Source organism: Rutidosis leptorrhynchoides, chromosome 6, assembly GCF_046630445.1.
Source record: "Rutidosis leptorrhynchoides isolate AG116_Rl617_1_P2 chromosome 6, CSIRO_AGI_Rlap_v1, whole genome shotgun sequence".
In the NCBI taxonomy this organism is placed as follows: domain Eukaryota; kingdom Viridiplantae; phylum Streptophyta; class Magnoliopsida; order Asterales; family Asteraceae; genus Rutidosis; species Rutidosis leptorrhynchoides.
The window spans coordinates 401,861,240-401,876,947 of record NC_092338.1 but is presented as its reverse complement, the minus strand read 5'-3'; the positions used below and the strand labels follow the sequence as shown (position 1 = coordinate 401,876,947).

At 35.4% G+C, this 15,708-nt stretch overlaps 2 protein-coding genes across 2 annotated transcripts; both read right to left on the bottom strand.

The window, feature by feature from the left end:
- Positions 1-6,031: 6,031 nt before the first annotated feature.
- Positions 6,032-6,634, bottom strand: LOC139855058 (uncharacterized). Its single transcript, XM_071844315.1, has one exon. The coding sequence runs from the start codon at positions 6,632-6,634 to the stop codon at positions 6,032-6,034; it is 603 nt and encodes a 200-aa protein (XP_071700416.1).
- Positions 6,635-8,218: 1,584 nt separating this feature from the next.
- On the bottom strand, positions 8,219-9,973 carry LOC139855057 (long-chain-alcohol oxidase FAO4A). Its single transcript, XM_071844314.1, has one exon. The coding sequence runs from the start codon at positions 9,971-9,973 to the stop codon at positions 8,219-8,221; it is 1,755 nt and encodes a 584-aa protein (XP_071700415.1).
- Positions 9,974-15,708: the final 5,735 nt, after the last annotated feature.

Sequence of the window (15,708 nt, the reverse complement as noted above, 5' to 3'; positions counted from 1 at the left end):
TATAGATATAGAGAGATTGATATATTGGATATAAAATGATCAGAATTCATTTGCTTTTATAGGGAATTGAGTTCAGGGGGTCTCCGCGAGTCGCGGTACTTTTAACCTTCGAACTACGCAAGTCGCGGAGTTCGTTTTTACAGCTCATTCAACCTTGGCTCTTTGTTTGCTGACGATTTTAAATAATAATATAATATATATATAATTTTTAAGAATTATTTATATATTATATTATATTCATGTGCATAGTTGACTTGTAATTTTTAGTCCGTTGCGTCGAGCGTTGAGAGTTGACTCTGGTCCCGGTTCCGGATTTTCGAACGTCCTTGCGTACAATTTAATATCTTGTACTTTGCGTTTTGAATCTTGTACTCTTGTAATTTCGAGACGTTTCTTATCAATAATTGGAACTTCTTTGATTGTATTTTGTACTTTTGAGCTTTTTGGTCGTTTGCGTCTTCAATTCGTCGAATCTGTCTTTTGTCTTCACCTTTTAATATTTAAACGAATATCACTTGTAAATAGAACATTTGCAACTAAAAGCTTGTCTTTCTTGGGGAATAATGCTATGAAATATATGTTCGTTTTTAGCATTATCAGGGATATCCTTATATGCATCTTGTTAATGTCGGTTACCAGGTGTTCACCATATGAATGATTTTTATCTCTATGTATGGGATGTATATTGAAATATGAAATCTTGTGGTCTATTATTACAATTTGATAAATATATAGGTTAAACCTATAACTCACCAACATTTTTGTTGACGTTTAAAGCATGTTTATTCTCAGGTGATTATTAAGAGCTTCCGCTGTTGCATGCTAATATATGGACAAGATTTGGTGTCAGCATGCTTGTATAATATTGTTTAAAACTGCATTCAAGATTTATTTTGTTGTAACATATTAATATTGTAAACCAATATGTATTGATAGTGTGTAAGTGTGATATTTTTAGATTATCATTTCTGGATAATCTATGTGGTGTCTTTTTAACCTTGTCGATAAAATAAAGGTTATGGTTTGTTTTAAAAACGAATGCAATCTTTGAAAAACGTCTCATATAGAGGTCAAAACCTCGCAACGAAATCAATTAATATGGAACGTTTATAATCGATATGAACGGGACATTTCATATTCACCGAGAATTAAATCCCTAATTCCTTCATACGCAAGCTTAGTAGTACCAGTAGAGCTACTAACCGCGGTAACCGTACCCGACCAACTTTCCGGTAATGATGAAAGCAAGATTAGTGCTTTTAGTTCATCATCAAATTTGATTTCAACCAACTCTAATCTTGAAACAAGATTGTTGAATTCGTTGATATGATCCGTTGCACTCATACCTTCCTTCATCTTCGTATTGAACAATTGTCACATGAGAAAAACCTTATTCACAGCCGTAGGTTTCTCATACATGTTGGAGAGTGCCTTCAAACAATTAAACATTGTCTTTTCATTCATAATATTACCAACACCGTCTTTAGCGAGTGTAAGACGAACCATACCCAAAGCTTGACGATCCAAGAGTATCCAATCGGCATCGTTCATGCCTTCGGGTTTAGTCTCCAACAAAGGTTGGTGAAGTTTCTTTTGATACAAGTAGTCTTCTATTTACATCTTTCAAAAGGCGAAGTCTTTGCCATCAAACTGCTCAATCTTCAATTTACCGTCTCCCGCCATCGATTCCAACTCGAACCTTGAGCTCTAGATACCAATTTTAAGGATTATAGGACCCAAACAATAGAGTAATTCCAGAGAATTACCCTTCCACAATCGACAAACGAAAGAACAATAATGAAAAATAAAGAACGCGAGATTTAACGTGGTTATATGTAATCGAATGTCGATTACTTTAATACACGGACCAACTAAGGAGATTTTATTGATATAATTCGTGTGTATACATAAAGGTTACAATAGGATGCTTATATAGGCCAAAAACAATAAGGAAACACCTTGGAGAACAAGAAAAAACGTCAATATGGAAACTCCCCGTCAGGCCGAGCCGCGCCGCGCCTATATTGGATCGCGCCGCGCCATGTAGTGTAAATGCTGGACAGAAGCTTCTCGAATCGATCCTCTTGTTTGTGCTGTTGACCGCGGTGCGTTAATCCATGACCGCGGCGCGCCTCTTGCTGCTAAAACTCGTTTTTTCTCCTTTTGTTTTGATATCCTTCACATCCAACACCAAATGTGTTTAGTTTACTTTCTTCTTATTATTATTATTTTGTTTATGAAAGATGACAAATAATTTGAGAATCCTAAATATAAATTTTGAACAATTTAATAGGAAAGTGTTTATGCGATATTGGACAATTGATTTCATACATTTCTAATTATAAATTTTACCGGGTACATGCTTTACCAAAAAATATTGTTATAAGGCGTTGCATTCAAACGTAACATGATCCGATCTTATCGTATTACCCAAATTTCCTACTTGTGTCATTTAGTAACCCTTTATGACCCACGTATCGATTTCGGGTCATACAACAACAACAACAACAACAACAAAATCCAATATCATATAAGTGGTGTATGGGAAGGTGAGATTGATACACTTGAAAGAAATTAAATCCTGGTCAACTCTGCAGTCAACACAGGAAGACCCAGAAGATCAACTAACCCATTCAAATGATTCAGTGATTATCAACTAACGAAGAGGACAGGACAAAGAGTAGTGAAAGTTAGTTATATTATGTTAGTCCCTTGTACACATGTCATAATCAGATTAGTTTAGTGGTTAGCGATTAACGGCTAGATTAGTAGAGCTTGAGGTATAAGTACTTAGTGTATCTGTGTAATGGAGGGCATTCAATCAATTTTAATCAATGAAATTCTATTCTTCTCTCTAATTTCTCAAGGAGATTGACTGTCTCGAATCAAGTCGTATTATTTTGGTGCTTTCATTGTTATCTTTCAAGATCAACAATGGAGGAATCATCTAATGCACAAGCTGAATTGCTACAAAAGATGAACGAAAAGCTCATCAAGGCATTACAGCCATTACAAAATGCATTAGTTTCGATTACTTCACACAATACACAAAACAATACACCACAATTTCAACCTAATCAGCCATTCCAAAATCAACAAAATCATCAACATGTACATCCAGTAATTGATCAGCTGTATCAAACGACGAACTTGACCGTGGATTCTCCAAGATTTGGTGGAGGTGATACTGCTGAGTGGTTATACAAAGTAGAAAAGTTTTTTCAGTTTCATAACATTTCAAAAAACAGGAAGTTAATGATAGCATCAACACATTTGGATGGCATGGCAAGCAGTTGGTTTGAATGGATGAACATGACGAATCAACTACATTCTTGGGCAGATTTTGTAAGAGATCTTAGAAAACAATTTGGTCATTCTTTATATGCGGATCCAGTGGAAATGATAACAAAAAGACCAGTGAAATCAAAGTCACCCTCTTCATTGACTCAGAAAATTGGATTGGCCAACCTAAAGGAAGATAAACTACAAGAAAAAAGTAGTATTCTTTGTGGGAATACTACACATCAAAGTGATTTGGTGGGGAATGGTGCAGAAGGGGCACATGTGTCTGGTCTTAAAGTTTCACAGGAAGATAAGAATGCCAACACTTTGGTGGAATCACTATCTTCTCTCAAGGTACAATTTGGTCTTTCTTCATATGAAGATACATTCAATGCTAAATGTGGCAATAATGGGTGGTACAGTAAACAAAAGTGCAATTTGTCTTTACCAAATGCATATAAGAGCTTTGCTATCTCTGGTAATAAACGTGCCAACAGTATCATTTCAAGGGTGATGACTGATGCACACAGATCACATGTTTATGGGGAAGAGGAAAAGGACAAAAATTCACAGGAAGATTGAGTCTACACGGGATTTGGTAGAAGAGGAAATTAATAAGGAAATTGTAGTTACTGATAAGCAAACAAATGAAGATAATGAAGTGAACATTATCCAGAATTTCAGTGCAAGTCAACATTATGGGTCAAGAAGGATTGCAACTATTAAACAGCCTTTGGATAAACTGATTAAGGAATTAGGATTGCAAAGAACCGACTATTATGTTTGGGGTCTGTACCTCATAGCAGAAGCTATGAGCTTTCATTTGTATGACATACTTGTTCATCTTCAATTTCAATTAGTACGAAATTTCAAGTATCAATTTAAAAGGAAAGAGATGATGCACTTGTGGCCCAAGTGGAAGTCTAAACAAGATTGTTTCTATGGTGTGGTTGAAGTTGCTTGAAACAAATTGGCAACAATTGCGAACTTGTTTTTTGAAATGGCATTTAAGTCTCATGTGATGTTTAGCTCTTGTAGAAAAAGCCTTTTGACTACGACTGTAGAAAAGCAGATGGGAAATGACGTTAATAAACTGGAGTTAATGAAGGTATTTTGTCAGCTTTCGTCAAAAGTAGAAAACTGCATCCGACCCATTTTGACCCCTCAACATGGGTCAGAGAATGTAGAGATCTTCTGGAATGAAGTACGGCTATTTCAAATATTAGATAAGTGGGAATTATATCCATATGAAGAAGCTGTAGAGTTGGATGTTGGCGATTTTAATCAAATTCGGGAAATTAAGAACCATGAGGACATGGTTTCTTCAAATGGGCAATGCAATGATAGTGTTGAAGATTACAGTGAGCATATTAGTCAAAGTGTGAATACTGAAATCAACTATGAGGTCAATGCGTAAGTTAATTCACGAAGACAAAAGGGACAGGTTGGATTGCCTTGTGGTTATAATGCCATAGGGGTGGTGGTAGATATATTGTCCAAAGGTGTGCAATTGGAGGGATTAAACACACAAAATACTGCAGCTACAGGGTTTAGTTCTTTTGAGGCAATGTATGGCAGAAAACCACTTCATGATTCTGCAACGGTAGCAGCTGCTCTTCATACTATTTTTCAGGAAAGGCGTGAAAAGATAAGGGTTTTAAGAGAGGTACTTATCCATGAAGTTCTTAGTAATGAAGTGTGGACTAAGTGGAAATTGCAATCCGTTAAAGAAACAATTTGGGTGAATAAATTAGATGTTGTTCAAATGCAAGATAATATCAACCATGAGGGCATGGTTATTTTGGAAGAGAGTGGTAATGATACACTTGAAAGAAAGTCAATCCTGGTCAACTCTGCAGTCAACACAGGAAGACCCAGAAGATCAACTAACCCATTCAAATGATTCAGTGATTATCAACTAACGAAGAAGACAGGACAAAGAGTAGTGAAACTTAGTTAGATTCTGTTAGTCCCTTGTACACACGTCATAATCAGATTAGTTTAGTGGTTAGTGATTAACGGCTAGATTAGTAGAGCTTGAGGTATAAGTACTTAGTGTATCTGTGTAATGGAGGGCATTCAATCAATTTTAATCAATGAAATTCTATTCTTCTCTCTAATTTCTCAAGGAGATTGACTGTCTCGAATCAAGTCGTATCAGAGATGTAGACAATCATTCCCCTATCCGAGAATAAAGATAAGTCATTTCTCCACCCAGAGTGAAAGCACTCTCAAAGTAGAGAAAGTCACCCCTCTCTCTATTCGACGGAATGAGAGATTGTTTTCGAATGAACCTCCCTCGGGTCATAATAGACCCATTTTATTTCCAACACCATATGGCCCATTATGACATTTTATACCTCATTTTGACACACTACGTCTATAGGTTGTACCTAATAACTCATCTTGGGCTGGGCCAATCACGTTATTGGGCGACAACATAAAATTAATTTAATTTGAATTTATACCTGTTGGGTTCGTCTATATTTCATTTTTTTCTTTTGAAATATCGGGTCATGCATACCGGTTCAAGATAGTATATTGCAATATTGGGTCGATCATACTCCTTTGGGACACCAAGTTTAACTTTGCATACTCCTAGATGTGATCATTTGTGCCTAATGAAATATGATCATTAGCACATTAAAATAAGAACAAATCAAATTTGATAAATACAAAATTAAAATAAAATAAAATTGGAAAAAAACTCCACATGATCATTTTGAGAAAAAAAGAAAAAAGAAAACTATCATTGTGATTTTGTGCTACAATGAGAATTCACTACGCTGCCATTTATAGGCAACTTAAGGTTACAATACATATTCAGTGAGAACTTAACAGATCCTAAAGGACCAACTCTCCACATTGTTCTTGAACTCCCTTTCAAATTGAACAACATCAACTTAGTTCTACTCAATGCTTGTTGTGTCAAATATTGTTCTTCGGGTGGCAACGGTATAGGCGATGACTCGATCACATAATTCAATTCAACGGTCTTGTTTTTTCCTACATCGAAAGGATTCGCTACTAATTGTGCTATCCTTACTCCTTGATAACCGAGCAATAACTTTGTATTGTAAAAGCTAGCATGTGCTTTTAGGTTATGGTTTTCGGCACGAATCACAATTGTTAGTTTTACCGCGAGAACACCGGCTTGGTTGTACAAAACTCTATCTAGACGAGCCGCACGGACGGACAGGGTTGGCATTTTAGGCCGGATCACGAGGTATCCAGAAAACACGACAATTCCGGCGATAATGACGGTGGTGGCAATGAGTGAGCACAAGATAGCGAAGCACCAAACGAAGGGGTTGGTGCGTCGTTGTCGGCCTAGTACCGGCGGTTTTGGCATTGGGAAAACGAGGGGAGTATTTGTAAATGCTGACCAGACTCGTTTGAGCCCGGTATTGTTATTTTTCTTTGTCACCGCTACTCGTGTTTAGAATGGATAACCTATCTTTCTTGATTTTGTAACATGTATTGGTAAAAAAAAAAAAATGTTACATAGAGGGGTTGGAAATGTAATAGCTTGATTGAATTTGTAAAAGGGTTAAGAGAAAATATAGGAGGTTTGAAGAAGGGGAGTTCTTTGGCACTAATTGGTGGGAAAGGTTAAGGTGCGTTACCCTTGTTATAAGCTACCCTTGATTTGATATAATTATTTGTACATAACTTTTGTACGATTGGTTTTAAAAAATAAAACAATGTTTTTTAAATCTTGGTTAAATCTAGGTTTACAAGTTATCTTGTTGCTTATAACCTAGTGAAGGCCTGAAAGGCACCTTATAAAGTAATAGCGTAGGTACAACAAGCATAAAGCATAAAGTCACGCATTCAAGTCTTCCTTCCATTAAAAAGTACTTTTATTAACCATCTTCATTTATATTGTTACGCTTTCCAATTGTCTCCTACTAGTCTTTCATCAGGTTTATAGTAGTTAATTAAAATATAGGAAATATAATCATTTTGTCATTTTTTTGTAGTGTATATCATCTTTGTCCTTTTTTAATAACTAACTATTTTGTCCTTACACCAAAGAACTTATGGCATAGTGGTATCAAAAAAACTTATCAATTTTAAATTTTAAGGTTGTAAGTTTGAATCCCGTCATAAATAAAAAGAGAGTGTGTGTGTGCGTTTGCTGTTAAAAAAACTATTTTGTCCCTACTATCCAAAGACGCAACATGCTACACCCACGTGTCATCTTGCATATTGTTGTTACCGAGTAGCAGACGAAAGTTACGAGATTGAACCAGCGAGCTCGGTATCATGCAATATGTAAGATGCGAGATGGTCCTTGCATCTTGCGTTTTGTCTTGCGGATAGTTGGCGTAAAATTATAACTTTCTAAAAATGTAAAACGTTACAAACACCTTAGAAAGGGCAAAACAACCAGTTTCCAAAATAAAGGATTTTGCTAACGATGACCCTAAAAATTGTCATTAAGTTGCAAAAAACACTTGTACCTTTTAATAACCACCATGTAAAAGTCAGCGTTAACCGTTTTTTACAATGCATTAATGCTCCTTAACGACAATACTTAGGTTGTCGTTAAAAAAATCCTAAAAAATAACAGAATTAATGGACCCGTTGATAGAAAAGCATTTTTTGGGCCTATATTGGGCTATATTGTTGAATGAGTTATATATCTTGGACTGGTCCTAACGAGTATATGTCAGGCATGGATCTTGAGATTTGGGCCGATTATTTACTGCTATGATGATTAGCTATTAGTCACACGGCTAATTGTTGTGTTATAAATTTTCATGAATAGAAATGTATAAACTATCTTTGGACTTATATGAGTACATACTGATAATGTTAAACTTTGGTTAATTAACAATTATTCAATGTATAAATGCATTATTTTATCCAATCAAATAACATTACAGTTCTTAGTAAACAATCAAAATAAATTGTTAAAACTAGACTCATCCTATGCAGCTTCCTCCATTCTACCAAGAGATTCAAGAACAGCCTGAGCAGTACAATAAGCAATAGATTGCACAGTAACCATCGGATTCACACCCAAAGCGGTCGGAAAAACACTCGTATCAGCAACAAATAGTCCTTCAACTTCCCACGTTTCCCCATTCGGGTTCACAGCTGACCCGCCCATTTCAACACCCATTCGACAACTACCCATTTGATGAGCCGAACATATCAATGTCGACAAGTCGCTTAACCCTTTCGAGCTTTCTTCTTTCACAAAACACTCGAACTCATCGAAACTCGCATTCTTCACATTTAATGTCCTTCCTTTATTACTATGTGTTCCAATCTCTTCTGCTCCTGCCGCTGCAAGTATTCTTAAACATTTCTCTAATCCTTTATTTAAATTTTTTTCGTCAAGTTTATCCATATTGTAACTAATCGACGTTTTTGGCCTTATTTCACCCGACCCCTTGTCTCTAGCCAACGCAAAAACGTGCGCTGTCCTTGAGAATTTAGTCATCCGGTTTTTGAAATCTATCGCTGAAACCCATGGCATTACTGTCGAAAACATGCCAGGGTGTAACGCTGGTGTCTGTATAATCACACCATAACCGGACTCGTTAAAATCTTCAACTACACTAGACATTGCAGTCATTATTCCTCCTTGGTAGCTTTTTTTCTCGACGTCCGGCCAACTTTTTGCCGGAAAATGGCCCCAACCCATCACCACAGGATGAATATGCAAGTTTTTACCAATATTTGGATTCTTCAAACCACTTTTTTTAAGAAGTAAAGGAGTACACATAGCACCACAAGCTACAATAGTCACTTTTGACTCAACCAAACAAAAATCTTTTTCACCATCTTGGTTTTTAAACTCGAATACAACCCCTTTAGCCGTGCTACGATCTTTACCCTTTTTTCGATCATGCACAACTTCAATAGCCTCACATTCAGGTAAGATCACACCATTACCGGATTCGACTAAATCAACTAACCATGTCTCATTAGTACCCTTTTTTCTTCCATCTTTACACCCAAGACAACACCACCCACAATAATGATCTGAAGATGAATTTCTTGGGATATTTTTAACTTCATATCCTAATTCTTTACACCCTTTTCTTAATATCATATTATTAAATCCTTCATCTTGTACTTCACATTGAACTCCCATTTTTTCACACACAACTTCCATAGCTTCTTGATATAATTGACTCTCAAACAATTTTAGTTCATACTTTTTCGACCATTCGCTTAGTACATGTTGTGGGGTCTTGATTGAGGCGGACCAGTTAATAGCTGACCCGCCACCTATCGTAGACCCTGCAAGTATCACGGCTTCCATATAACTAGTAGCTAACAAGCCTTGTCCCAGGTACATTTGTTCCATCGATTGACCTTCAAGAAGAGTTAGATTTTTCCTTGCATAGTAGTTCCCTTTTTCAAGTACAAGAACTTTATAGCCCGATTTTGCTAAAACTCCAGCAACCACACCTCCACCCGAGCCCGACCCGATCACTACCGCATCACATTTGATAACCATAGATGGAGTTTTGTGATTTGTGCTATGTTTGATTGGATTAGAAGGAAATGAGATGATTAGTTTTGATCTTTGTAGAGTTTCTGCAATTATCTGTTTGGGCTTGTTGAGGTAGACTATGCCTTTATGAAGTGGCCCAAAAAGGTTTTCTGAGTTGGAACTATGTTGATTTGGTTGGTTGAAATGATCAGGGTCAGGTCCACAATAGTCCATGGCTTTCCAACTTGGGTTTTCATTCTTCTCATTTACCTACACCATAACATGATAAATTCATTACTACCTTAAAAATGATAGATGTTGTTGATAGCAAGGCCACTTTATCATATGATCATATATACACTTTAAAATGTTAGTATCATACATCATGTTAGGAATTTTAGTGAGCCCCAACAAGAACTTGATAACCCCGAGTTATCAACCCACGAACAATAAACAAATAATTCAAGTGAACAAAGAAAATACATCGCAAGAACGTAAATAAACACAAGAATATAATGTGGTTATATCCAATATTTCTATTGGTTTAATCCACGACCAACCAAAGAGTATTCTTGTTATTGAAATTTGTAGGTACAATTTACAGGTTACATATGAGATTATTTATAGGGGAAAACAATAGCTTAGGGAGCAAACTAGTATATTCTAGAACTAGAAAATCAATTGTATAGGAGTCCTAATTGTAGTATACTTCCCTAAAACAATTCGTGGATACAAATAAATCCATGGCTGTGAATGATTCTCACTCTCACGTTTGGTGAGATTAATGTCACCGGTGACATTCATGTTTCCAAAAACAAATTTATGCTCGATCCAAGTTGTCACGTGGTGACATATTGTCTCACGTATAAAAACATGCCACAATTCCTTTTTTTTTTTTTTTTTGTTTCACCAGCCTTTTCATTTATTTGTTTTGTTTAATCCTACTTCAACTCCAACACATCAGGCTTTTCAACTTTTAGACGAAAGTACTACTTATTTTATCAATTTAATTTCGTGTTTATGCATGGCGACATGGATGCGAAATAAAGAAAAAGAGGGATGGCGTTTCCATTGTTTTTGGCAGTGGGACCCACATATATGACTCATAGTAGCTACCGAGATCAATGAGTTGGTTATAGAAGGCAATGACGCATCCTCCTCGAATAAAGACTGAAGTTTGCGTATTAAAAGACTGACCTTGTATTCGCTACTTATGAAATCCAGTTAGACGCTTCATTAGTTCACATATCAAAATCATGACAATAATTTTATCTATATATAGAGAAAGAAAACATATATTTTGTTGGTAGAATAAGACTTGTGCCTTTGCTTGATCTAGCCAAGCCAACCCTAGTTCTTTTCCTCTTGCTAGGGATTACGATGCAGCTGGAAATCAAAAAGAAGTTGTCGGCGCCCTTTCTTTTGACACCCAAAAATATATTTTAATGCCGAAAATTTCTATCACTTTTGTAATGGCAATTAGAATGATATTAACTCCTATTGATTTATTATCTATGGCTAGATGTTTAGGAAAAAAAGGTAAGGCATACATGTAAAAATTATTTTATATATTTAGTATTACGATAGTCAGTGGTGAAATTTGAACTCTTTAAGCTAGAAACAAGACCATCAAAATGTAAAATTAAACCCTTTAATCTTCATGATAGGGTTTACAATGTGAAAAAAAGTTCAGTTAGTGTAAAAGAAAGATAATTACGTTTTAAAACTCAGGTGGCACAACCACCCCTCTGAGTATACTTATCTTTTGTGACTGATAATAGTCCATTGTTGGAATCATTTTTAGAGGTTTAAAACACTTGTGTTATTATGACAAACGTTAAAGCGCATTTAATTAAGTTGAAAATTTTCTGTAAATACTAACAATTGCATTTAATACTCCTTATATATATATATATATATATATATATATATATATATATATATATATATATATATATATATATATATATATATATATATATATATATATATATATATATCAATTGAGAGTGTGTTGGAGTTAGGTTCGAGTGACACATGGTCGACTTGGATTGGACATGGAGGTTTGGTTTTACTATTGAAAAAGTTACATGGTTACCTATAGCAAATTGCAGTGTAGCTGACATCTATACTGACACAGGAGCAGGAGCAGAAATAATATGCAAAGACTGTTTCGTACAATTTCCAGAACGAGCACGGAATATGATAAACAAATCTCTAATACCATTAGCTAGTTTTACAAGTGAGCCATCATGGCCGGAAGGAAGTGTTACTTTAGAGGTTGTTTAAGAAAAGCGACATACCAAAGAACAACAAATATGAAGTTATTGGTCGTAAAAGCAAATTCACAATATTATATAATATTGAGACCTTCTACATTAATGAAATTTGAAGTTGTAACATCAACCGTACATGCAATGATGATATTTTCCACACCGGTAGGAATCGAAACGTCATACACAAAACAACGAAAAGCAATTGACTACAAACAAACAAATTGCACAACGGTTGCAGCGATCATACATGACGATGCTCTGTATTCTCAAATCCACCATTTCCAGATCAAAAGATCATTATTGGAAATATACTCACAAAGAAAACTAAAGAAAAGCTCTACAACATTTTGGCTTCTAACATAGATGTCTTTATATGGCAAGAATTGGATATGACAGGAGTGTCGCGAACAATAACAGAACACAAACTAAATGTCAGTATGAATATACCACAAGTTTTCCAAAAGCGCAAGGACATGGCCCCAGATAGGAGCAAATTCAGCGTAAAAAAGTACCGAAGTTGGTAAAAGCTGGAATCTTAAGGGAGGTAAAGTATCAAACATGGGTGGCGAATCCAGTTATGCTAAAGAAGCCAAATAATTCATGAAGAATGTGTGTAGACTTTATAGACATCAATAAAGGATATCTAAAGGATAACTATCCTCTGCCCGAGATTGATTGGAAGGTGAAATCTCTGGCCGGATTCGAGTTCAAATGCTTTTTATATATGATATTGCTCAAACATATACATGTTATTCGCAATATCGGTCTTATCCTAGATTTGCGTGTTTATTAAAGACTTATGAAAATTGAGGATTTGATATCTAGAGTGATTTATGGGGTACTTATGTTGATTTCATGTGATTTGAAGCCCAAGTGTTAGGAAGATTATATATTTGGGTTCTAGGCGGGTACCAAGGGTTAAAGTTAGAAAATAAGCAGGCCAGAATGAGATTTTGATGCCTCACATTCGCGAGGTCTTTTGTACAGGAAAGCTCGCGTTCGCGAGGTGGTGATCGAGCATGTTTTCTATTCGCGTAATTAAGCTAAATCGAATGCGATGTATGATATTTTTTAGGCTCGCGATCGCGAGGCCTGGAGAGCAAAGTGGCTCGCGATCGCGTCATAGGAGCTTGACGAGTAGTTTTTACTGAAACATAATTTTATGAAGGAAACAACTCACTTTTTTGGCCGTCTTTGGGGGCAATATAGGTGATTTCTGGTGATTATTAGGAGAACTCAAACTTCATTCAATCAACTTAATCATTCCGGGAACGCGCATCAATCCATTCTTCATTGAAGATAAATCATCTGATTAGGTTCATTCTTTTGTCAAAAACAATGAATTTCTCTAGTTATTTGATTGTGATTTATTTTACCATTATGATTGTTCGCTAGGCTTTTAATGTTCATCTACACTAATAACTTTGGTGTTGGATGTATTTTTATTGATTAATAGTTCTTATGTATGATATTTGAAAGCTTGAATAAAAGATCCATTCTTATTGATGTTAATCATTTGTATTCTTTTGATTGATTTGTTTGTTTAATTGAGAGAACTCTTGTTAATTTAACACAATGATTTACAATTGATATGTCTTAATTAATTTTTTGCTAAACCGAACCACGAGAGTAAATTGAATTTGAATGATTTATACGATATAGGGTTGAATTGTGTGCAATGAACACTGACATAATTGTTTATTTAAGTCTTTAATCTAGTTAAATTATTTGGTAACAGTCGAAAATGTCTTAGGTGACAGGGAACCATGCATCGTGTAATTTAGTTTGTGTGTTTGCTCAAGAGAACTTTTGGTTAAGATTCAAATCATAATATTCAAAGGTTAATCACTTTGTTTTGATGATGACACACAAGAACCTAGTAGTTAATCGTATGTAGGACGACATGAGTTCATAAGCCTAAACTATCTCTAGCAAAAGACCAACACATAATCAATTACCTTGGTAAAAATGCTACACGGCTGTACTACGGTCGACCGTGAAACCAACCGTGTGTATCCTGTATCAACAACAACAACAAAACCCAATACCACATGAGTGGTGTATGGGGGAGGTGAGATGTAGACAATCCTTCCCCTATCCGAGAATAAAGACAAGTCATTTCTTCACCCAGAGTGAAACACTCTCAAAAGTAGAGAAAGTCATCCCTCTCTCTATTCGACGGATAAAGAGATTGCTTCCGAGAGGACCTCCGGCCTTTAAGTAGGAAAATGTTTTAAAAAAATAAAAATAATTAGACGCCATGAAAATGGTAGAATCAAATTTTCATGGGTTTTAATTCCTGCCTGGAATTTAATTTTGGCTCTAAGAGTCAGTCAAGTCGCCAATAAATCGACGATTGTTGTCAACGAGTTCAAGATTTTCTAAAACTGTAAATCTACGGCTGACTTCACGGACGATCGCAGCCAGACCGCAGTTTTCTCTGTTACCAAATTCATCCACTTTAAGATAAACCACTTTGAGGCATCTATAATTTATGAAACCTTTTTAAACACACTTTTAATTGTTGCCCTTTTTGATCTCAAAAGAGTTTTGAACCAAAAGATGTTAATTTTTACTAATCACACCTAATGACATCTTAATGACACTTTAAGCTTGATTTAGACTAAAACACTCAAGTGTCATATCTCTTTATCCTAATGCATAGTGTCATTTAAACATACTAATAATGCTCATTAAAGTCCCAATTAAAGAGTTGCTCTCCCATTGATTTTATGTATCATTATTTGTATGAAAATGTAATTAGCTCAAGTCTAGTCAAGATGTAACAAGATGCATTATGTTCAAACTAGACTCAAACTAGTTCATTTAAGTTGTAACAATGTTCTAAAAGGCAAGAAACTCTCATAAGCTAAATGACAAGTGATTAAGAAAGGTTGATGAAGATTTTGGAAGATAATGGTTTGTCAAGAGACAAAAATATGCAATTACCTCTTTTGGTAATCAATGACAAATGGTCAAAGATTAAAGACTTTCTTCTTTAATGGACATGTCAACTTTCAAGCTTATGTCCAAAACATAAAAGGTAATGAGGATAATTTCAGAAATAATTGGTCTTTAGTTGCAGCTATTCAACAAGGGAAAATGACAATTTTCAAAGGACAAAAACAGCCATAAGAATCAGATATCAGAGGTACACGGTCGAACCACGGTCGACCGTACAGTGAGCCTTATGACTTCCAGGCAGATTTCTCTTTCCTATAAAAGCCAAGCCTTGAAGCATTTGAAAACTCACCTCTTGCACTCATATTTTCTCATACTTACTGATATCATTCTTATAATTAATTTGTAATCTTTTAGAGTGATTCTAGCAAGATACTTGTAAGCTTAAAGTTGTAAGTTTACTTGTAAACTATCTTCTTAAAGGGATCTAGAGGATAGTTGTGGTTTCACTAGGATAGTTCATTAGGATCTTGTGGTAAGAGCTATAGGTGTTTGTGAAGTCTTCAAAGGGACATAAGAGTTCACAAGATGCGGCTTATCGAAGTACTAGTGTTGTATCCGGACACTCCACCGAGTTTGGAGTATCAAAGTGAAGAAAAATCTCAATTCGTAGAATTGAGGAGTGGATTAAGGAAGATTAGTTAACATCTTCCCGAACTACTATAAATCGTTGTGTTTGTTCTCTCTTCCCTTATCTTTTAATTACAATTTGTCATATATTTGTATTGTTAG